The sequence below is a fragment of the Ambystoma mexicanum genome, chromosome 2p (genome assembly GCF_040938575.1).
Source record: "Ambystoma mexicanum isolate Mex_15411 chromosome 2p, UKY_AmexF1_1, whole genome shotgun sequence".
NCBI lineage: Eukaryota > Metazoa > Chordata > Amphibia > Caudata > Ambystomatidae > Ambystoma > Ambystoma mexicanum.
Genome location: NC_090923.1, coordinates 823,811,834 through 823,835,049, shown reverse-complemented (window position 1 = coordinate 823,835,049; position 23,216 = coordinate 823,811,834). Strand labels below are relative to the sequence as shown.

Genomic DNA, 23,216 nt, shown 5'->3' with positions numbered 1-23,216 from the left:
CTGATCTGGTGGCTGTCTGGTTGGGTATCTTGTATCTTCATAGTCTCCCTAATGTAAAGAAAATCCTTGTTTGTAATATTCAAAAGCGCATCTTTCTTTGAAAATCTTGACTCTTTCAGACAAAAATCGAACCTAAAACCTTGTCGTTTTTCTGTAATCGCGTTTCTCGCGCGCTGAAAAGTTTGCCGCAGATTTTTCGTTTGGCTCAATTTCCTCACGTGTAAAATAGCTATTCTTTGCAATTGACCTCAGAATTCAGTTTTCAATATGCTAGGTATTCAATCATCATTGCTAGTGTTTACCTGAAACTATATAAAGCGGATCCCACTAGTTTTGAATCCAATTTAGATCAATTTTTCAGTGTTTTTTCCATTCACTCAAGCCACATTCAACAGCATTTGACCCGTTTGAAATCATTCCTGTTTCTCTCTGCTTGCTGGGGGGAATTGGGATTGAAACTGTATTTGTTGAGTTTTTATTCCTGAAACCTGTGTTCTCCTTCCATCTCTTTATTCTGCATATTGAGGGGAAATTGAGTAGTGTGCTGGGGGAAACAGTGACATTGCATTTGACTGAACCCACATAGTTTTATTCTGTGCTGTATGATTTTTCTTATCCATACTCCTTCTGGTTAAAGAGATTGTTGATTGTAACATCACCCATTGGTGATTATTGTATAAATAGTAAATAGTGTGATATATATATTGTTCAAATCCATAAAATAAATCTTTTAACTTTGCAAAACAACCTGCTTCTTGGTTCAGTGAGACTGGGGGGGATTCCAAGAGAGGTGCGTGATATAAGGGTACATCATTCAGAAATAAAAACTTATAGACACAAATATATAATTAAGGGTTCCAGCTGTGCATCACACGCTTGGCATTGACTTAGGTGGAGTGCCGGGTTGAAATCACTTACAACAACTGTGAATAAACTTTACGCCACTTAATTATAGATTGTCCTACATTGGTGGAGAAACTATTGTTTCTCGGTCATTCACTGTTTTTTGTTTTTATTCTTTATTGTGCGTTTGGCTATTACACAAGCCTTACGCTTTCATTCATTAACTCGTCTAGCGCCGTTGGTAAAGAATTATGTCTGCAAGACAATTTGCACTATCCTTAGCGTGTAATCGCTTTCTGGAAGGAAATGTTCCTAACCTTGAGTCATTTCACCCCTAAAGGAATGGCAGAGAGTTCTTGATGTAGGTTAGTAAGAGGGTGCTATTCTTCTACATTGTATACATACATAAGCAATGTTGCCTTTATTTGATAACTTAAGGGAATGCATGTGATCACTTGAAATGTGTTTAGACCTAATTTGCAATGCAGAGTGGCTATGAGGCTGTAGAGTGGAGGTAATGCCATTTTATAGTGGCACGTGGCACTTTTTATTATTTATAATTCACTTTTTCAGGCCTGGCCAATTTTATTATGACTTTTTTGTTTTTTTTCTTGCTTACTGTATAAAGGTTATAATTGTAACCATAAATAAAATTGCATTTTTTTTTTGTTTAACGTATGCTACACCTGCCATTTTAGGGACACGTCAGTGACTAGTACGATCGTATGTGTACGCACTTATCTGTTTAGCGCAATTTCCCTGCACTTGGTAACCTGAATACCCTTTTTCTAGCTATGCATTTTCAGCCGGCAGCTTTTTGCATCCTGGCACTTTAGGCCCATGTTTTTAACAGAAAAGGGGAAACTACTAGCCAGCGCATTGAAAGACCTGTTGGCCAGAAAACTCTAGGGATGGCGAAAGGTTCTCCAGGTGAAATGTGCCAGTTGGCAACTTTGCCCCTGCAGCTAGAAAGCGAATTAAATTGTCTGCTCGTATTTCACCTTGATGGCAAATATGTACTAATGGAAATAACAGGACGTGCAGAAATCAGGGAACACTGCAAGAGATCCGTTCTCTGGGAACTCCCTGTATTTAAACAGTGAGGTCATCACCTCACCAGCCGAAGGGAAGGCACCAGATGCCCCGCGCCACTGCAATCCCTTCCACCTCACACCCTGGCTCACATGTGGGGCATGAGCTGGGGGAAGGCCCTGTGCACTGGTGCACCCAATCGCATGCCCCCCCCCCCCCCCTCAACGTCCCAACATATTGCCGCCTGGCTTCAAGGCCCCGCACTGGCGTACCCGCTTCAGGCATGCATGCGTCAGCCGCTTTGTTTTCACAGAGTGACCTTCCCGGGGAAGTATAATGTTCTTTTCAAATATTGTTTTCTTTACTTTGTGTGGTCTTAAATCAGTATTGTGTCAAATGTTGCTAGTGGTAATCTCTGAACAAGGATGTGTGTAATCTCTACTTCCTGCACAGCACATCAAATATGGCCATCGTAATGATGATGCCATTGTGGAAATAAGGGGGCTAATGTGGACCAGCTTTCATGGAATGCAGCCAGAGAATGTAATGGCTGCATTTACTATGCAATGAGTTTCAATTAAGTAAACCACTTTAATATTGAAGGCCTGCCCCCCATAGACTTTGGGTGTCTGTGCATTCGAGATTCGTGCAAAACCTGGCGTGTGAAAATGCAAAGTATGCAAAGCCTGTGCATGGTATGCATTGGTTGGTAATCACAAAAACAAGCTGTTTGAAAGGTTAAGTTGTATGCATATATAATGCCGACATGCGCGTCCCCTGGCATTCAGCTGGTGCTCATTGCCCAATGCATTCCTGGTCAAAGCCATTGAGCTGAAGGATCATTTTGACTGTTAACATCTGGTCCTCGATTTTGAGAGATAAGGTGCCAACTAGTTGTCATTTTGGTGACCCTGAACTGTCAATTTCCTGTTTCGAAATGTCAGTTTGTCAAAACATTTAAAACGATTCCTAATTTATGACTGCATGTTTCTCAAACTGGACACTGGTAATAGTACTAAGATAAGTTTCATTTATTTGGGTGTTTGTATTTCATGTTTGATGTTGTGAACGGGATACTCCATGGCATAGAGCATGGCGTTGCTTAAGTTAAACTACAATGGAATTCCGTCTCAGTTGAGAGAACTCCCCAAAATATTAAAAATAACTGTTCTAGTTAGATGTGACAACATTTCTTAGTCTACAACAAAATATACTACAGAACGTGTAAACTGGTCTTGCATTTAAAGTATAGCGTGTGAAATCAACAGAACACTCGAGACTGAGATAACATTCAACACCTTTATTGCATCACAAGGCAAAAATGGCTAAAGGCCTTTCTGGTTGCCTGCGACTTAAGGGTCAGCTGGTAGAACAGTGTCAGGTTGGAGGTCTAGTGAAATGTATACACGTGGTTTGTTCTATGGAGGAAAGTTTGGGATTTGAAAACTTCACGTACTCATTGCATATAACCACATTGTAGTTTTGAGCATGCACTACAAAATGGCATGTTTAAACCAGCGTTTCTTGCCTGTGCAAGGTGAGCCGATAGATTGTACTGGGCATGCCTTGGTAATGAAGTCTCTTTGACTAGCGGGTAGGAATGCTCGCCTTCACGTTTCTCGCTTCTGACATTTCTATTTTGGCATATGTAAGCTTTAGTGTTTTAGGCACTCGCTTTCTTAGTAAAAGCAGCATCAGGCGGAATTCCCATTGTAAGCGCTCTCGCCAGCCTCGGAGCGTGTGAATCTTTAAGGAGTATATTCATCTTGACTAAATATATTATGCTATGCTATGCTATGCTCCCTGATAACACTAACTAGCATGGCAGAGTGCAGCTGGCATCAAAGGGTTGGATAGTGAGGGTTTGTTCTGACAGCATTCATTTTTCAAGGTGAGACCTTTTCCTGTTGGGACCACCCCTTCCATTGAAATGCGTGTTCCTTTGGGTATAAGAGAACGGTGCACGGTGCACGGGGGAGGGGGGTGGAGGGGTGTGGGGAGTTCACTTGCACCGGTGTCGCTGTTGGGTCTGTTTGTTTTACTAATTTATTGTTCACCAATCCACCGGAATGGGAGAGGTCATTTTTCTACCGCAGTTCTAAACGAGACCTAATGTCAAAGTCCAAAATTCCTAGTCTGAAATGAGACCTACTGTTCAAGTCCCAAATTTCCTAATCTTGCACAGCTCCTGAAGGTAGCTGCAACACACACCTACCAGCAAGTACTTATTATTTCCCTATTGCTTGGGGCAGTGGTATTGAAACTTTTTGCTGATGATTTTTCCTCCCACCCCCAAACACCCTTCAGTAAAAATAATGTTGCCTGGCCCCCCAAGATGCCATATCTGCTTCTATATTCTATTGAAAGCAGTCACTGTATTTCTTTTTGAAGCACCTTGTACCCTCTGAGGCCATCTTCTATGAAGCTCTCGGGGTTACAGGCCCACAGTTTGAAGTCTTTGTGTATACCTTGCGAGCAACAATGTATTGTCCCTAGCCTTGGTGCATTCAGATTATTTTTGTCCTCCAGCCTAGGGTCACCCTCTTGGCCTATAGCCCGGAACCAGCGGTGGTTTTCTTTACCCTCTGGGTTATTGCCCCAGCATTCTAGTAATACATCTCTGCTTCGTGGTTTCTGCACCTTGCCAGCATCTGGCCTGTAGACCCCAGCAGGCTCTCTGCAGCATTGCTGTCCTCGCTGTCTAGCTTGTGTTGGGAATTGAGCCATTAGCTTGGACTAATATATAGCTCCTTGGCTCTCAATCCGAATGCACTGTTTCTCTGAATTGCTGTCCTAACTTCCTCAAGGCCTGTTTCCTTCTACACAGTTTAGAGTATTGTTCAAACCCTAAAGTGCCAAATAACGTGTGGCATTGGTCTGGCAATATCCCTACTAAGGCAAAGGTAGGTGATGGAGGGGATTCTCTTTTACACCCTCTCTATCCTGTCTCTCGATTCCCTTCACTGGGCCCACACAGGATTCCTCTCATTGGTCTTCTCAATTACTACTTTGGATGTAGACCAAGAGTTAAAAACCTAATTCCACCATCTTTAGGTCAGGCGGAAGTTCCCAGAGTGGTTTGTGACTACACTCCCCTCTGTTCAGGACCAGGGACTTTCCTCTCCTCATCTGTGTAACAAGTAGGGATTCAATGGCACCTGTGCCTTCCACATGCCTAGTGAGCCGTTCTTGAACCTTCTAAGTGTTGCAGAGCAACCCCCCTTTTGTGTCTGTCGTGTAAACTAGTGTGTCCCTCACTTGGAACAGTGCTGGCACTTCATCTTAGCAGCTGAGGCCCAGGTGAAGGGGGTCTTCTGTGCTCACCCACCTAATGTATAACATGATCTCCGTGGGGAAATGTCAGCCTCAAGGGCATTATGTGGGGTACTGCTGTGCTGCTACTGGCTGCAGCTGGGGTGTGTGGCTAGATCCTGCAGGGATCACCTTGCATAGTCGGTAGCTTACCCCCCACAGTTGCCCCGTCCTCCACAGCAGGCTCACATAATATAACCTGGTTACAATATGTTGGCTTAGTAGCATCACCTTGTGGACTTGGGCAAATGGTATTTTCAGTGCTTTCGTATCCGTGATAAGGGAATTAATGCAAGCTGAACTGCACCATGGGTGGAATTTTGCTGTCCAGCTTTGTGATTGTGGGCAAACGGTATATCCAGAACTATTTGTGTTCGTTGGGGATGAAAAGAAATCACTCAGCCAGGGGAAATGGGTTTCATTACTTTCCAGCCTTGGGTTAATGGACACATAGGGTATTCTGAGCTCCTGTTTTCCATCCGTGGGAAGAAAAGGGGAACCATCTTCAATGGGAAGTGGAGGGGTTCAGTATATTGCAACCATGTAATCTTGGGAAATCATTATACTCTGATTTCTTATGTTTCATTATTGGGGGGTAGCTATCGGCACAGCACTTGTCTAGTAATCTTGGACAAACTATATTCATAGTTTAGAGTTCCAACAATGGGGAAAAAACAGCCAGCAATTGGATGGGTAGGGATTCATTGTGGTTCAGCCTTGTGATCTTGTGCGGACGTGGGACGGGGAGCAATCCACATTGGGCGGTGATGCTGTGGACAATAAACTTGTGATTTCGGTTCCATGTGTTAAATCGCAACAAAGATGGCTGTTATATAAAAAGAATCGCTGCAAAAAGGATGTTTTTTTGCCACCGTACATGGAAAGGATGCTGGGGGGGCACCCCCGCAACCCCTGCTCTCCTTAAATGGTATAATGAGGTACATCTTCACCGGCTCAAATCACAGCATTTTGCTGTGATTTTTTTTTTTACTTTTTTTTTTTTTTTTTTAAGGTGACATTTTTGAAGCGATTTTATTACTGCATACCGTGAACTGTGATTTGTTAGCAAAACGTATGTTCTGAGCGCTTGTGCTTCATTTATAGGGAGAAAAGCAAAAAGCACAGCAGTCGGCACTGTTGGTGGATGAATTCTTTACAGTGCAGCCATGTGATGTTGGCTATCCAACGTTATAAAAACTCTTAAATTAATGGGGGAAGGGGGAGGGGTGGTGGTGGAACTCCATGCAGTACAGTCTTGTATTATTGGGTAAATTCTCTGTCTGAGCTGTTCTGTTTCCACAACAGGGAGACATCCAGTCAATACAGAAGTGCGCACAGGGCTGGTAGGGGCAGAGAGTTTGGTGTTTGTTATAGTGCAGCTGGTTTATCTTGGGGGGGAAAACTGTTGAGGGATTCGGTGCATCCTTGTGCTCTTTAGTGAACAGTAACTCTGCTTAACTGTGTTCTAACCTTCTGAGGAAAGCCTTCGGTGCAGCAGTTTACATGGGTGGTGGAATGGATTCCAGTGCAGCCTTGTGATTTTCTGCACACATTATATTCTAGGATCTTGTGCTCTGTGATGAAATCTGATAAGACCGGAGGCCCCTGAACCCAGTACCTCTTTAACCTTGTCCACTATCCCCTATAATCCTCCCAGCTTTGCAGGACTCTGGGGTGTGTACACTGTGTACACTGTACACCCTTCCCCCCCCCTGAACTTTTTGGTTTTGTTTGGCTAACCTGACTTTTTCAGTGGAGCAAAGCCTTCAGCTGCGCTCCTCTGGGCTTTTGCTCATCTGTTATGAGGAAACTGACACGTCCTTCAGTCTCAGTACTGGGAACTATTTACCTTAGTCGTTGACTGTTACCATGCATTTATCTATGTGCCAAGTACCTTACAGTACCGTGCATAGGGGACCTTCTGTTTTATGGCCCTAGACACCCCCTAAGGATTGTATGGTGATGGTACAGTGTGCTTCGGACAAACTGGTGGCAGCAGTTTACTTTAAGTATGTTCACTTCTTTTTAATGAACCACCTCGCGTCGTCCGCGTTTGGCTCAAGACTGTGGCCAGTGTCAAAAATGGCCATGCCATGAAGTATTTTGTTCGGTTCTTTGGCCATTTTGTCCCTTTGCCTTCCCGCAGGTCGAGCAGACCCGGGAATTCCTTATTTGGGCATGCAGCTTCCTGTAAAAAACACAACCTGCGCAGGCTCCTGCATGTCATGTGTGCTAATGCTCAGGAAGAGTATTCGGACTGTCTGGTCCCAATCCACACTACTGGTGCCAGTATGTCTGGTATGCCTGAAGGACTGGGACCACCATGGACCGTGATTGGTCCATGCCTGGTGTGCATGCATGAGAGCAGATCTTCGATTGGGTATTCCAGATTTGAGCGTGAGACCAATCTCGGATAAGAGAAGGGGCTCTGCCTCCATTCCAGGTCGGTCACCAGAAGTTCACACTGAACCGCAGAAGGAGCCAAGTACCCTGAAATACTAAAGCAGACCTCTGGAACCGTCAGAGACGTGCTGGAAGGTTTGGCACCCTGAGCCCGCTGTTGTCCCATCGGACCACGGTTTTTGCATCGATCACTGAAGGCCTGCAAGGGTGCTTTGACCCTTTGGAGTAGTGGAAACAACTACTAGCGATTTAAGAGAGTGTGCCACGCCTTGAGCATTTGTGGTCCCTGCGTTGCCCTGCTGGGGTGACGGTCATTATAGGAGCCTAGCTTAGCTGCCCCGCTGTGCCCTGAGACAAGCTGCACTGGAACTGTCCTCTTTTCTTCGAGAGCTGAGACAAGGCTACTGTCTGCCACCAACGATTGTCCTGTCCCGCAGCCGCTGCGAGCCAGAGCGACGTGTAACTGCAGGGGTTGAACCTACTAGCAACCTGGTCTAGACTGGCAAAGTTCGGCCCATAATGTGTTGAGGGTCAGTGAGTACTTTCATCCCTTACCGGTGACCCCCTGGCACAGCTATTGTTCTTTATGCACGAGAATCCCAGAAAAGATACTCTCCTTAGCTGGACTAGCCTGTGCTCCTTAGTTATTCCCAAAACCTGAAAGTTTCTCTACCTGCAGTGTTGGACCCTCTTCGAATAGTAGGGCACTGTTCTTAATCACCTCAAGCCCTTTCCTGAACTGCTACAGCTCCCTGAAGAGAACCCGCTTTCTGTCATTACGCACGACCGCGTGTTTGCAACGCACTACTGTACTTTTGAGCATAAGGCTCCCCACTTCATACGGCTGTACTGCTTAAGTTGTGGATCGATTCTGAAGAACTGCCTAATGCTATATTTGTGTTAACCTACCCTTCTGTTGCAGGTTGTGGCTATGTTTTCCCCTTTACCGCATTAGGCAAAACATAACTGTATATATGTTAAATAGTAAAAAGGCATGTGTGGCAATTGTTTTACTGTGTTTTTTTTTCATGTTGAATTATTAAGGCCTATAATAAATGTATATGCATTTTTATATATACTTGTCTAAGGGTATTCTGTGGAGTTTTACTGTGTGTGCTCATTGTGGGCTTCCGATCACTCTCACCCCTCCTGAGACTGAGTCTTGACCGCCTGCCAAGCTATAGTGATTGGTCTGGCTTGTCCAGGATGGTCCCCTGTTCCACTAAACTAGGGTGGCCTCCCAAACATCTGCCCCCCCAGGTCAGAGTTTAGAAATCCATCTAAACATGCAGGTAATGACTGTCGCTCCTTTTGCCCAGCTGTCTCCCCGGCCTCCTGCTTAATGCGTCCCCTTACTTCAGATGTGCAGCCTCTACAACCACACAGTTGAGAAACTCGAAACTTTCTATCCGCAGCCAGAATTAATGGCTGTTTCCTTTAATTCGAGGGCAAACCACTTTAAAACTCTTAAGCAGGTGCTGAGGTTCCTTTTTTCAGTATAAAATGACATGACCTTTCTGCGTTCAAAGCCTGCCTGTCTCATGGGTTCTTGCGAGAAGGCTTATTGGTCGCCAGCCTCAGTCCGGATGATGTGGCAGACCTGATGGCCCGTGGGCGTCAACTGTTCAGGAATGGTGACATTCTAAGGGCTGACCCGGGAACTCCCCGTTTCCCGGTAGCAAGCTGGCCTTCTAAAGTCCATATGGGAGTCGGCCGAACATTGCAAACATTACTATATGGCAGCCTCACTCACGCAAGGGCACCTTTTGTTCGTCAATGAAGTCACTTTAAAAAAAAAACAAAAAGAAAAAATCAACCAGTTAGTAACATCTTCCAGGACATCCTAGTAAAGTCGATTGTTTCCAAACGGATATATATAATATTTTTTTTTAATTTTTCGTTTTTTACAACGTTTTTTTCGGCTTTCACATTACAAATGTAATGCAAACAAATGAGCATTGCAGTATTGGATAGCAATAGATCCGGAAAACGTTTAAAAGAAATCCGAACGCTAAAAAATGTAAAACTTCTATCCGACTCTAAATATCATGTCCTGAGCAGAACCTGCTACTTCATTTTAACTTCCAAGGAAAACAGTCCAAAGAAAATTGACTGAAAATAAAGAAACTGCGGGGTGGGGAGGGGGTTAACCAGGAGCCCAAGGCCTAGACGCCACCCCTGCCGCTCCCTGTAATGCGCTAGGAGCGCCACTCTTCCTGCTCCCCTCACTTCCTCAACACCCCAGTGGATATCGCCTTCTGTTCTGCCTGTACCCCATCTCGTAAGACATGCATGATGTGCTAGGCAGACGCACGCGTTAGAAGATGGAGGACTGGACCCCTGTCCCTGGCTCAAAATCTGGTCAAAGTTTTGTGCATGCATTACGTTGTCATTTGGGTATAGCCATGTGTTACTCTTTGTCTCCGAACCCCCGTAAAAAGATGCTCTTAATTATACCTTTGCCAAAATCCGTATCAAACTCCATAGTTATGAGATGTCATGACTTCAAGACCGAGTCTTGCCCTTTTCAAGGTGTTTTTGTTTGAGGCGCACTGGCCCCCAGATTTTAATATAGGAAACCCACCCAAAACGGACCCCTGCGTTATCCCGCTGCAGCAGAGCACTCCTCCCCTTCCCAGGTTGACATTGAAGGTTCGAGACTCTGCAACGCGGAACGCTGAATTGACTCCCTGCTATGTGGGAAACCGAGCAGGTACTAGGGATCTAACCCTGACTATAGGCTAGAGCCCAGCAGCAATAGGCTGATATGCCTAAAATACAAACCTTAACGTATGGGAAACGTTTTTTGAAGAGTCTGTTAGATCTGTTATGATTTTCACTTAGCCCGGTTTTGAGAAAGGCCTTGGTGGCCGAAACACGTTCAACCTGGACGGGCATGTAGATGCAATTGAAATTGGTCTGAGACGTTACTGACTAATGACCAGGAATTAAATGAGCAAAACATCCAAATACGAATTATTGATTTATTTGGGACCTTCTTCGTTGCTTGGCCAAACCCAAGAGTACACTTTTATACTGAGACTCTACAATGAACACTTTATAAATCTCCATAAGTGCCCAAAATGGCCCCTAATTCCCAGTGCATCCAGTCTGCCCTGGATCTCCCTGCCTCCTGCATTTCTTTGGAATGTCCATCTCTCGGCATTCTATATTCTGATCCCTCTGAAGTTCATTCTGTTTCTCAGGCTTGCATATGGAATAGAACGCCTCCTTGAAGGATAACCTACACTCTTCTGCTAAATCCATCGAATGCTTGCCTCGCTTTACAAACTGATCTCTCCCAATTGCACTCAATCCCTGCTGCCAAGTTCATTTCTCCTACTGGCTGAAGATGTTGTTCCGTCCTGTTGATGGCAGATGAATAGTTGACACCCTTGTTCCGTGACACGTAGACAGCACATTTGCTGTACTGGTCTATCCAAATCATGCCTGGTCAATCCTGTCTGCTTGTCACTGGAACAATAAATGCTGTGTGGATTCATGCATCAGGGTTTAACATGTGCCGCATTACATGCGTCAAACACACAGCATAGAAAGTCATCCCAGATTTGTGTGGCCATTCCCAGAACTATAAAAAAATCAATAAGCCTTTGTATGCATTGCGCCCAGATTTGCTAACCGTTTACCCAACTGTATCCATCTAGCAGCTACCCTACACTTCCTAGGACCTTTCTCTTTAAAGTCCATCTTATGGCTAAAACACCATGGCATTTTTCATTCCCCCTTCCCCCATACTTGTGTCTCTAGCATGTTTCTCTCGGTTTCTTGAAAGCTACCCACCTGTTCCTTGACACCTTCTCTGCTGTTCCTTGCAGGTATTTGTTTCTTATTTTGTTTGTAAACTACAGATACATAAATGAATGAGAAGGGGAAAGGGGGAAACATGAAGAAGGCACACTTGATTGAGAGGGGTATTGCCCATTGATGGACAGCTGTTTTAATATTCCCTTCTCTGGGTAATCTGAACCAGCAACAGGACCACTATCAGTTTGTGTATATAATGGCTGGAACTGGGGGGAGGACACCACAAGTCAGTGAGAGTATAGGTGTTGAGCCTATACTGGCGAGTTCAATCCTCCTCATTTGTACTTATGATCTACTATACTTTCCCCTGACTTGGTCCAGAGTAAACCTTTCCATGAATGACTTTGCATTTGTGGATCTATTGCGTAGCTATCACTACCACTCTGAGTGAGCGCTGATCAGGAAGTGCTTCACTGTCGAGCTTAGAGGGCTGCTGGACATGCCACTCCAGATTCCCCTTTAGGAAATCTGAGTGCATTAGGAGAATTTAGTTGTCAATTTTAGTAGCAGCGTGTGTGTCCCTATGAAAAATACATTTACCCTGGGACATATAGTAGGCCATTTGAACCAGGTCTTTGCAATCTTGACCAAGATGGGCTTTGCTTCTAGCAACACTTGAAGGAATGTTGCATTTTAGAGCATTAAGACTTCCCAGTTATTCAGAACATGAAGTAACCCGCTTATCGCCTGAGCCAATTGCAGCCGTATCCCTTTTCCCAATCGTGTAAAATACTCCATTTCTCTAGTGGGCACATTAAGGTTTTTAAGATAAACTCTTCTTGAATTTGTAGATGTCCTTTCCAACTGCTCCGATTGTTGTTGAGCCACTGTCCCACTTTGGAGACGTTAGACTGGTGCTTACAGTTTGTGATGTCCTGTAGGTCTGCACTGAATGTCAAGTTGCTTTTAGAATCCAGAGTCCATTTACTAACCAAAGCACAGGGGACAGCCGGATCCATGTTTATTTGTAGTCTTATTAATGATTGTCTCTTTGCTTTCTGTTCATCCTGTTTTTCTTTCTGTTCATCCTGTTTTTAATGTAATTGTGCTTTTATTTTTAAGCAAGGGTACCTCCTTTTTTTTTAAACCGCTTTCTATTTTCCTGTGTACTTGTTTTTCTGTGTTTTTTATTTCTGCTTTGTGTTGACCCACAAGGAAGACCCAATGAATGGACAGGCCTTTCAGTCTGACTGATGAAGAAGAGGCATCCTGTCATTTTGTGGGAGACCGGTTGCTAGCATTTATTGTTCTAGTTCTGACCAGTTGTAACATGATTTGACAAATCAGGAATGGGTAGCATTGCACCGAACATGGTTGATGCTTGGAGATATTTTACTATATTTTAAAGCAATTTTATAAGAAGCGTGGGCGTAGAGACACAGGAAAATCCCTGATGCCTGCTTCTTTAGAAACCTCAGCAAAGATCCTCTCTACTGATGGTGCTGTGCCTAGGACACCTCGCTCTTTCGGATCCAACGCGCAGCTGTACCCCGAAACATAGCGCGCTCAAAATTGATTCCTGTTGCGTAACAATTTGTTAAAATTAGTACATTTTTAAGGACCCATACGTGTTTAAACGTATCTATTAATGCATATTCCTTCTTTAAACACAATCTGCAGTTGCTCACATAAGCCCCACCCAGCACTTCATCCCTAAAGATTAATGTAACACAATGTTCTACACCGAGCTGTGAATCCACTGCCTGGTTAATATCCCCGCCATATTTCTGAAATGGAATGTGCAGTACTTGCACATACAGTAACGCCATTGTATAGTCTGCCACTTTCTCTAGTGACCCAATTATATCCACTAATTGTCTACCCGCTTACTAAATTATTTTTTTATACAGAAATGTGCAGTGCCAGCTGAATCAGATAGGCCTGCATGTATTGGAGGCGAGCCACACAAGTTTAAGCTTCAATAATTACCAGAAATCGCAGAAACATAAATGGGGATATGTATACGTGCACATTTGAGTAAGCATGAAATGGTATATTTGTATAGCGGTGTGCCTCCTTGTTTCTCTGATCCTTCTTCATCCCCGTTCAATTCTTCATTTTATTTCTTTCTTCCCCCTTTTATAAATTGAGTTCTTCCTACTTCTCTCATCTCTACCTGTTCCTCCTTTGCTTGTGTTTTTCCAGGAGTCTCTGTTGTAATGAGGGTTCAACATGATTTGACTTATTATTTACTTCGTCTACAGCGCCACATACCCAGAGGCCTCCTGCTGCACAACATTTGAGAAATTGACTGTTTAACCATGACATTTTGATCAAGGACATTACATTGCTTTCCCCTTCTTATAATGGAGGGGGCGACCTCCTTCTCCCTTCCCCGTTTACCACTATAGCAAATTGCCTCAAACAGACCAACCCACTTTTAGAATGTCGGTCACACAACTGCAGACTCGTGCTACGTTGCTTTCACCAGTGTTGCCTACGCCTGGGCTTCTCCCCCTGTTTTCAGATCAGACGTTCCACATGCCTGCTTGCCTGTTTTTGTTAGATTTGTCGCACAGACTCGTTCTTCCGACTGCATTGATGGTTGCTTTTCTAAACCTTGATGTGAAGGAGCAAGAAGGAAGGGGATCTAGGCTCTTGGCATGAGGGCGTGTGTAGTAAATCTGGTGTTTTTTCTCTCTCCTGTCAGGTTACGGCTACACCACCCCCCTGTCGGACTCTGGTAAAGGCTTCTGCATCTTCTTCGCTTTGATTGGCGTCCCCTTCACAATGTTGGTACTCACGGCTTCCGTCCAGCGGTTGATGTCCATCTTCACATACGCGCCCATCAACTTCTTCCAGCTGCACCGGGGCTATAGCCGGCACACAGTCACCAAGGTGCATTTTGTGGTCCTGCTGCTGCTTATGCTGGTGTTCTTCTTCCTGGTGCCATCGGCCATCTTCAGCACCATCGAGGCCAGCTGGACCTACCTGGATGCCTTCTACTTCTGCTTCATCTCCCTGTGCACCATCGGCCTTGGGGACTATGTACCTGGCGAGCAGTACGACCAGAAGCTCCGACCACTCTACAAAGTCTGTGTGACATGTGAGTACGCCCCTAAATTATACATGCCTTTTTGAAGGTTTTGTAGAGTGACATGCAGCCTCCTGTTTACGTCAGCTTGCTTCGTGGGGCAATATTTGATATGGACTGGTAGTGCAAGGTGTCTGCTTCCATTTCTGTGGGTGTTCTTCTGTCCTTACCATGGTGGGTCCTTCGAGATATCGAGCCGAAACTGTACTCCATGTCCCCCCCCCCCCCCGTAGGGGGATTATTTGGTGGGCATGGATGGCTACAGACGAGGGAAGTAGTGTGTAGTGTGTTTTATAGGTCTCGTCCGCTCATGGTATGTGGGAGGCAGTCCTATAAACGTACTAGCAGCTGGACATTTGTTTGACACACAGGACTTTATTTAATTTCACGACCAGTAATGGTTCTGTTGCAATGCCAGGAGCTCATCCAAGATGTTCTGAAGCCCAATAAGTGGAGTGTCCTACTGCCCTGTTTCTACTTTTTGAAGTTCTTCAGGTAGATCAGATGGCCTTGACCATACACTGCTTTAGGGTGGTACAGTATTGAGGTGTCCATTTCTGTGGGTGTTCCAGGTCACTGATCAAAAAGGGTTGTATAATGTGCATACAGGCTTGCTTTATATTCCTTCTTCGACTAAGTGTATTTTAGATGTCTGGATGGAATGTTTTAATAATGTTGCAACGGTCCAACCATAACCTGCTAGATCTACTTAATGGTTTGAGTTCAGTAGCAGAAGTACTTTCCTAATAACAGAGTTGGTGGGCCACCCCCTTCGCCACTGTATTTCCATGGGCCACAAAGGATAGCTATGATTCAATGTTCCTGTTTGTTTTGTTTTTTTTTTGTTTTTTTGATTGTGTGAGGGCATTACCTGACATGTGGGCCTCCATTTGCCCACTTCCCTTTTTTTTATCGCCCAGCTGAAGCATAACTAGCCTCCTGCATGCAATGGTGAATGGGTTCAAACCATTTTTTAGATGCTGCCCCCGAGGCCTCCCATGCTGTGATTTTAGTCTGGGCGATATCCGCATGTTTCTAGAGAACCTATTGGCGGTGTCACTCAATGAGTTGGGTTTTGGGGTAGATGTGAAAGGGCAGGGAGGACTCTTGCGGCACTTCGCAGTCTAGCATGATGGATGTGCTACAGCAAGTCGCGACAGTACTAATGTGCATGCTTCGTTCCGGTGGAAGGAACCAACCCATTTAAGTGCTATTGCAGTTTTCCTGCTGCTTCTCAAAAGCGTTTGACTGGGATCGGATTGTCCACCACACTCCTTTCCCTTTAATGGCTGATGCTTGATTGAAAGTCTTCTAAGATATTGGCGGCTTCTGTTGTTCTTGTTGACTCCCTCTCATGGATGTTGCTTGGTGGGGGGGGGGGGTGAGTAGGTTGGATATCTGGTTGCAATTGGCTTGGTCTTTCGGGTCAAGCAATGATTTTCATGCAGAGTGTCATAATAGCATGTTTCTGAGGTACTGGGACCCTGTTCCGAGATAGGGATGTTTGTTCTGAGATAGGGATGTGCTAACCACTGATGAGACGTCTGGGACGAATGTAGAAAAGAATTCCACGTGCCCTCCGGCTGCCCAAGGGTGCATCAGCTGCTTGAATATTTCAATTTGGGGGCAACTTCTGCTCGGCTGATCATTCAGCTGGTAGAGATCTTTGAGGCAGCCTCTAGTGTGGAGAGCAGGAAGGGAAGATTTCCAGGCTGCACCCCAAGGTTTCTCTGCGTTCTTTCAGGTCTCCTCTTTCCCAGGCTATCGTTAACCGCCTGAGTATCATTTTCTGGCCCATAGTGCAGTGTTCCAAGTCTGCAATGCAGAGGACACAACTTCCAGAACAAATTAACTCAATACCAATCCCCTACCCCCACACATTCCCAGATATATATAGTAGACATTGACATTACTTTCCTGATTTGCAACCTATCTTTCACTTATGCTTTTGTTTTCTTATAGACCTGGACCCCAGGAATCTTTCCCACACACCACACATGGTAAATGATTTCACCACGATACTATAATTGATGAAATGGGAAAGCTGGTATTTGAGCCCAGGTTTCTTGGTGTCCTGGTTTGCAATTTAATAGCAGGCTACCCCTCACCCCCCAAATCCCATACAATCCCATGCTTAGTTTTAGACCAATGTAAAGGGGCAGCAAAGCTAGAGAACTCCTTGGTAGAGCTGAGCCAGTGTTGAACCACACGAGCAGGCACGGCAAAAGCCCATACATGGCTTCCTGCCTCTGCAGTCCACAAAACCCATATCTGCACCATGTCTACCCAACCCCCCCCCTACAACATAAGACCCATGCTTAGCACCCTGCCTCTCCACGAGCATGCATTATATAAATGGTTAAAATTGATTATTTATATAGTAACACTATATAGATAATATACCCATATGAGGAAGACTTTCTCTACAGACATGAAGGCACCGTGATGAAAAGTGGTTTGCTCAGGATCACATAACGTTGAAGTGTGAAACGTGAGGATTTGAGTCTTTTCTTCCTGATTCAGCACTTTCCAGTTTAGAGAGCAGCAGAGACGCGATCTTCTCCTATTCCATCTTCAATACTAGAACCAACAAAACGCTTTCTGCAAAGGTTATTATCCATGGGGTAAATCTGGCTTTCAAAGCACCGCTGGATCAGCAAGATGGAATTTTAATCTTCTATATACTGAGGCAAAAACATATGAGTGCACACAATTATAAAGGCAAAGAATATGATTATAACGAAATCTCACTTTAAGTGTAAGCTTGGTCCGTACAGTTGTCTTTAATTGCAAAGCACCAAGTCACACGATAAAGCAACCTGAAAATGTAGAAGAGATGTCTTAATTGAACCATGTTCATGAAGCAAGTATGCATCCCTTCATTAGAGAAAAGAATGGGGTTGAGCCATTCCTACAATCGGGTGCAGTTACGTGCAGGTCCCACAGGGATCTCAAGAACAGTCCAACCAGCTCACCTACATTTCCAAATGTCCCGCTGTCTCATGTGCCCTATTTTCCCTACCCATCACCCTGTGGCATCCTTCCCTGGCACCACATTCTCGTTGAGAACCCCCATTCCTTACAATTATCTTTCACACCTCCGTTCCCCTTCTGCTTCATCCTTTAACCCTTCACTAAATCCCCTTCCCTTCTGTGCATGCCCTTCACTTGCCCTGCCCCTTCCCTTGCCCACATTGCTCAGTCACCAATTCCTTGCCACTCACCACCTTCAATTTCCTATCACACAAGCCCATTCCGTGCCCTTAACCACCTTCTGTTGCCCTGGCTCATAGGTACACAGAAGAGCACCTTGATTTGCCAGTGAGCCCCTGCCAGACACGGCAAGTAGCTGTACTCTGGGTATTGCTGGTAATTGTCGCTGTGGGGTCTGCACTTGGTCATTGCACAGCGAAAGACGCCAAGCGCACTTGGCTTTCATTTTGCTTCCATGTTTTACTTTCTTGGAAATTCAGTTGCATATTTCAGTTCATGTAAGCTGCAAGGATAATCCGCCTGGTATTTGATGATGAAGGGAGCAAGGGTGACCTATTATATTTTATGTTTTCAAGGAAGGTGGAGTGTGTGTGTGTGTGTGTGTGTGTGTGTGTGTGTGTGTGTGTCTCTATGACTGGGAGTAATGTTTTTGGAGTGCAATTGTGACTGTGAGGAAGAATGTATCGGTGCTCATGTAACTTTGTAACTATATATCTGAATGTGTTAATTTGCATGTGTGTCTTTTGTTGGTAATATTAGTTAAGAGCTTTGTGGACAAGAAAATGAAAAACGATAACCGATTTAGGGTATCATTTAGAAAATCCACCCGTTTACCTTTATTTAAGAGGTGCGGTTAAAAAATCCAACATTTAAAAAAATGTTTTACTGTACAGAAGGAAAGCTTTGGTGCTTGCCTTCAATGGAGTGAAAACAGTTTTTACAAAGGGCCATGTTAAGGGTCAAAGGGTGGGCCCACCATACCGATGTAATGCCTTTGTGCATAAAAAGAGCTATGAGCCAGTCCTGTACATAATCAGTTTCCACCTTCACATTGAAGGTGAAAATGGCAGAACAATGTTTAAAGAAACCTTTTGACACTCCCACCGGCCGAGGTGGTTTTTCTGAAATGGCTCTGGAGATATTCCAGAAATGCCATCTCTGCTAGTGGTGAACTTTGACTTGTGCAGGGATTCTCAGAAATTCCACTGGCAGATGTGGTACATTTCTCCAGCAGTAGGTATTTCTTTAAACAGAATTCATCCAACTCCCAATGAGCCCCCCCCCCTTAGTTTATATTCTAATTATAATTAATACCTGATCAACTGTGCCTAAAATGGAGTACCACAAACCATCTCAGCAGCCCTTTCTATAAGCACCATATGGCGCAATTTGGGGTTCTATTAAATTCTTTTTCTAGTGAACTCTCCAGTGATCAAGAAACTCACCAAAACATAGGGACACATTCTTACGGAATGAAACTGGAGTCAAACTCTAGCAAGATGGTGACCTTTACTTTCTTGGCCAGCACGATTCTTGGTAGGCTGCTGAGGATTGTAATGGACCCATGGAGTAAGGGCCATAGTGGTGCCAACGTTACCATCCAGGGTCAGAGAAAATGTCATTTACATGTATACATTGCGTCTGGGCGGTATGAACATACCCCTGAATCCCTTTCTTTCTTCCTCCCTCCCTCCCTGCAATGGAGGTCCATGTGTGGGGGCCACCTAAGCACATCTACAGCATTGCTGAAATCAAGACCAGTGCCTCGGCAAATCTACACAGAAGCCGAGGAGGCCTTACAGCCCTCTGAGGCCGGCAGGATTATGAAGGATTTTGTCTAACGCTTGTGCAACTTCCACGAAAGTGTCGGCCTCCATTTCAGTGGTTGTGCTTTCCAAAGAAGCAATAAAGTGTGATCTGCTGTGGAAACATTCCCACAAGACCCACTAACCACACTGTTAGCAGGTATTGAGCGTTGTCCGTTTTGGAGACTCGAGAAAAGGAGTAGGGCATTTTAGAAGGGGTAGGGAATTACTGGAAAAATGCAGGATTCAGATCACTTAATTTCCAATCATTTTAATGAAATGGCTGTGCAAAGACAGTACAGGACTGACATTCCAATTGAACACATGGAAGAAGACATGGGGTTAATTATTACAAATTCATGTGTTAAAACATTTTGAATTTTCTCGTGGACGCTTATGTTTTCTTTCATACATGCAAACGTTAGTCGGAAGGCTTTTTGGCCATGATAAGGCTATGAGATGTCGGATGAGTACAGGCTCCTGCTAAGGTCGGGGTAATAGTCCAGTCTTGAGGCTCTGCTGAAAGTACCAATGATTTTTAGTTGAACAAAAGTGAGGTGTAGTCGGCAGTTGCTTTATATGAAGGGCAGAGAGATCTATAGGGAATATACTTAGGAAAACAGAGAAAATGGGGCCTGTGTTCGTGAAGGCAATTCCAGCAAACGTATTAGAAAAAAATGCTTGTCGATTAGAAGCCTGTCAATCTTCTGTAGTGAAGGGGAAAAGGACTGTGACCAATCTGGACATCCTTTCTCTTCACAGGGGAGCAACCCGCTTTGAGGCTAGGCAGGTGAGCATGCTATGCAAGACCCTCCCTGCGGGTTTGGGATATAGTGTCTCCTCACTGGGAGTGACTCCCTTCTTAGGGCCAAGGACTTTCATTTAAGTATGTAACTCCATGCCTAAATAACCCTTTCTGCATGTATGGGTGTTAGAAAAACGGTTGCATTCCGTGTTACAGCTATAATGCACGAAGATTCTTCCTTGACTCTATTAGCTTCAGGTAAGAGTGAACCTCGCTCGAGTGCCATGATCAAGGAAAACGGACATCATTTAATTGATTCTGATGACGTATATAAGAGGAGAGCGAACTGTGAATGGGGAAGGAACTCTCCCGCTGGGAGGAGAGAAAGAGCTACGCAGAGGCAAGCACCTGGAGCACCGATGCCTTGGAGGGGCGGAGCTGGCGAAGACGTGTCGAACGGGAAACCTGCTAGCTGGAAGGCGGATACCTTGACTGAGCAAGCTTCTCTGGTCAAGGGTAGGTAGGAGAGGACGGAAAGCCAACAGTCCTCGTGGGTGGCATGACCACTGAAGAGCAGTGGTGGGCCTTGCACCCAGCAACCAACGCTGAGACATGAAAGAAGAGAGGAGCCAGAGGTCCTGATCTCTTGCTGACGAGCACTTTACCACCGCAAGAGGTAATGGATGAGGAAAGGGACTCTGTGGATGTATGGAGGTGAGCGAGGTATATGACTGTGGGTTCCAGGAGGAGCGAATCCGACGCAGTTACGAAAGACCGAGTGTAACGGGCACCGGCTCCACTAACACAGAAAGGGATACAAACAATGTGATCTAAGGCTGGATAGCCACCAAATGTATGAAAGGGCATGAAAAAGTAACAGGCACCGACCCCACTAATCCTGAGAAAGGGGATATGAACACTGTTAAGGTTAGGCTAGAATAGTTTCCAAACGTATGGGAAGTGAAGACAACGAGAAGGGCAGACGGCCCCAATAAATGAGTGCAAAAGATGGACACAGTGTATCCAAGCTGAAACAGCCATTAAGAATATTAAGGAAGCTCAGGCACGGCCCATGTTGAAACGGAGTAAAGGGAAGGTGAACAATCTATAACCCTGATCGCAAAACGCATACAATCACAGGCAGCTGTATTCCCCTTCTGGGCAGGAGCCCTAAGCTAAGTTTGTAGCAAGAAATGAGACACTTAACCATAGAGCTATGAGACTTTGGGAAGTCCCAACGCTACAAAGGTGGGAAAGGAAGAAGTGTAATTTCAAGGCATCCTGGAGGGGGATTGGAACATTTGAAAAAGCAGAAACTGTTTCCTTATCAAAGGGAGAGGGAAACCTAGACCGATTTTGTTATTTTTCCAAAAGTAGTTGATACTAAAGCTATGAAGACAATCTGCACGAACTGTGAGACTGTGAACAAGTTGGCCAGGGAGAAGTCCGTACTGAGGCTATTCTACAAGCCACCTTTTTCTTTTAGCTAGGTATTTTTCTAAATTGGTAGGACCAGTTAGATACTTAGGATTTGGACAGAAGACTTCCCTCATAGCGATAGGGCAAGTTAGGAGTTCATTTAAAATTAAAACACTCTTTTTGAACATGTCACAAAGTTTTCCCCGACTCCTTTGCCTGGTTCACCACAGGGATCATGTCTAGGTGTAAAATTGATTAAACATACTGCTGTATTTAGCATGATTGCAATAAAAAGCTTGGCGTTCCCGGGGTAGATGTAAGTAGAGTGATCAATACAGTTGATGACCGGGTCAATAATTGCCCGAGATCAGTAGTTCTACAGGAGAATGTGACAAAAGCCAGTTTTGACCACCATGGATGTTTTAAATGCAATAGAGCAGTCCAGAGGAGTGAGGAAACCCAATTTAATTTTCATCGGGCAGGAGCAGAATTTAGAATTCTAAACAATGCATCCTTGAATGGGGGTAGCCCTGTTTTTTTAGAAGCCCTGTTTTATAGATTGATTTTTAAGACTTTTCACTCATGCCTATTTGATCAAAACAAAGGTGCTATTTTTAAAGGAAGCCAATTTGACTGACAATGACTCTGATGAAAACTGGATAAGTGAGACCAGCTGTCTGATTAGTCAGGAATTGTTTTTATCTAAGTGAGTACCAGTCTTTCCAAAACCAATGTCTGCCAATCTAGAGGCAAGAATTGAGTGGTTTCCTCTAGCGAAGTTGGTGTAACAGGGGTCGTCTCGTGTAACTCACCAAAAAATTACAAAACTAATCATAAAGGAGTGTACGCCGGTGCAAGAAGTACGTTTATTCAGTGCCCCAGATGCAGCAGGGACAGCATATTCAAACAGATGGCGGAACAGAACTGCACGAAAAGGCGCTGTCAAAGAAACACCCCTAAAATTAAGACTTTTATGCAATGCAAAATAATTAGAATTTGCGATTGTGCGACATGAAAACATCTCCCCACACAGAAATTATTGGCCTCTGCACTTTGGACCCTTATAGAGAAATATACATTGTGATCAACTATTGGGTCCACAAACGTTCTCACACCGCCCTCAATTACATTGTGTGACGTCACAATCCACCGTCAATTCCTATGAATAGTCATGAAACATTTGAGGCGACCTGCAGAACTTTATTCGACTGCCTTGGCCTTTCACCATGACGCCATCAGAGCTATGAACCACAGACATACTACTGCATAAATGTTGCGTATCGGGCACACTCTAACCCTTTTCTCAGGGAAAACGTTGTACGGGCTGATTTGAAACTGCCGTGGTTAATCTGTTGACCTTCAAAAATAACAACCACTGTGGCATTTGATGCAAACTAAATGCTCACAAACGTTTAAAGCAGAAGCAAGCTTTTTAGTGTCTATTTACTGCGTTTCATTATACCATTACACATGATTATACTTACTTGTGCCCCAGGATTTATGGATTCGTTTTATTAAACTTTTAATTTCACAGATATCAGAAAGAGCCCCCTCCCCTTTCAAAGTGCTATTCTCGCAGCTGATAAGTGTGTTCCTTCATACAGTGCTGAACTTGCATTTTTATTATGTTGGCATTAACCTCATTAGCACTAGGATTCGCAATGCTCCACAGATATTGTCAAGAAGCGGAGTGAGGACAGACTCGGTGCTATAATTGGATAGTAAGCCCAGCTAGTAGGCTATCCAGTTTTATATTGATTCATAATTATGTATAGCACTTCCCGCTCCAAAGTTGGGCAGGGAA

At 44.5% G+C, this 23,216-nt stretch overlaps 1 protein-coding gene across 1 annotated transcript in view; it reads left to right on the top strand.

The window, feature by feature from the left end:
* KCNK6 (potassium two pore domain channel subfamily K member 6) overlaps positions 1 to 23,216 on the top strand; it is a 231,800-nt gene that overhangs the window by 136,904 nt on the left and 71,680 nt on the right. The window contains exon 2 of the mRNA XM_069644524.1: positions 14,066 to 14,461. Coding sequence (XP_069500625.1) covers positions 14,066 to 14,461 — 396 coding nt within the window. The remainder of the gene's footprint in view (positions 1 to 14,065; positions 14,462 to 23,216) is intronic.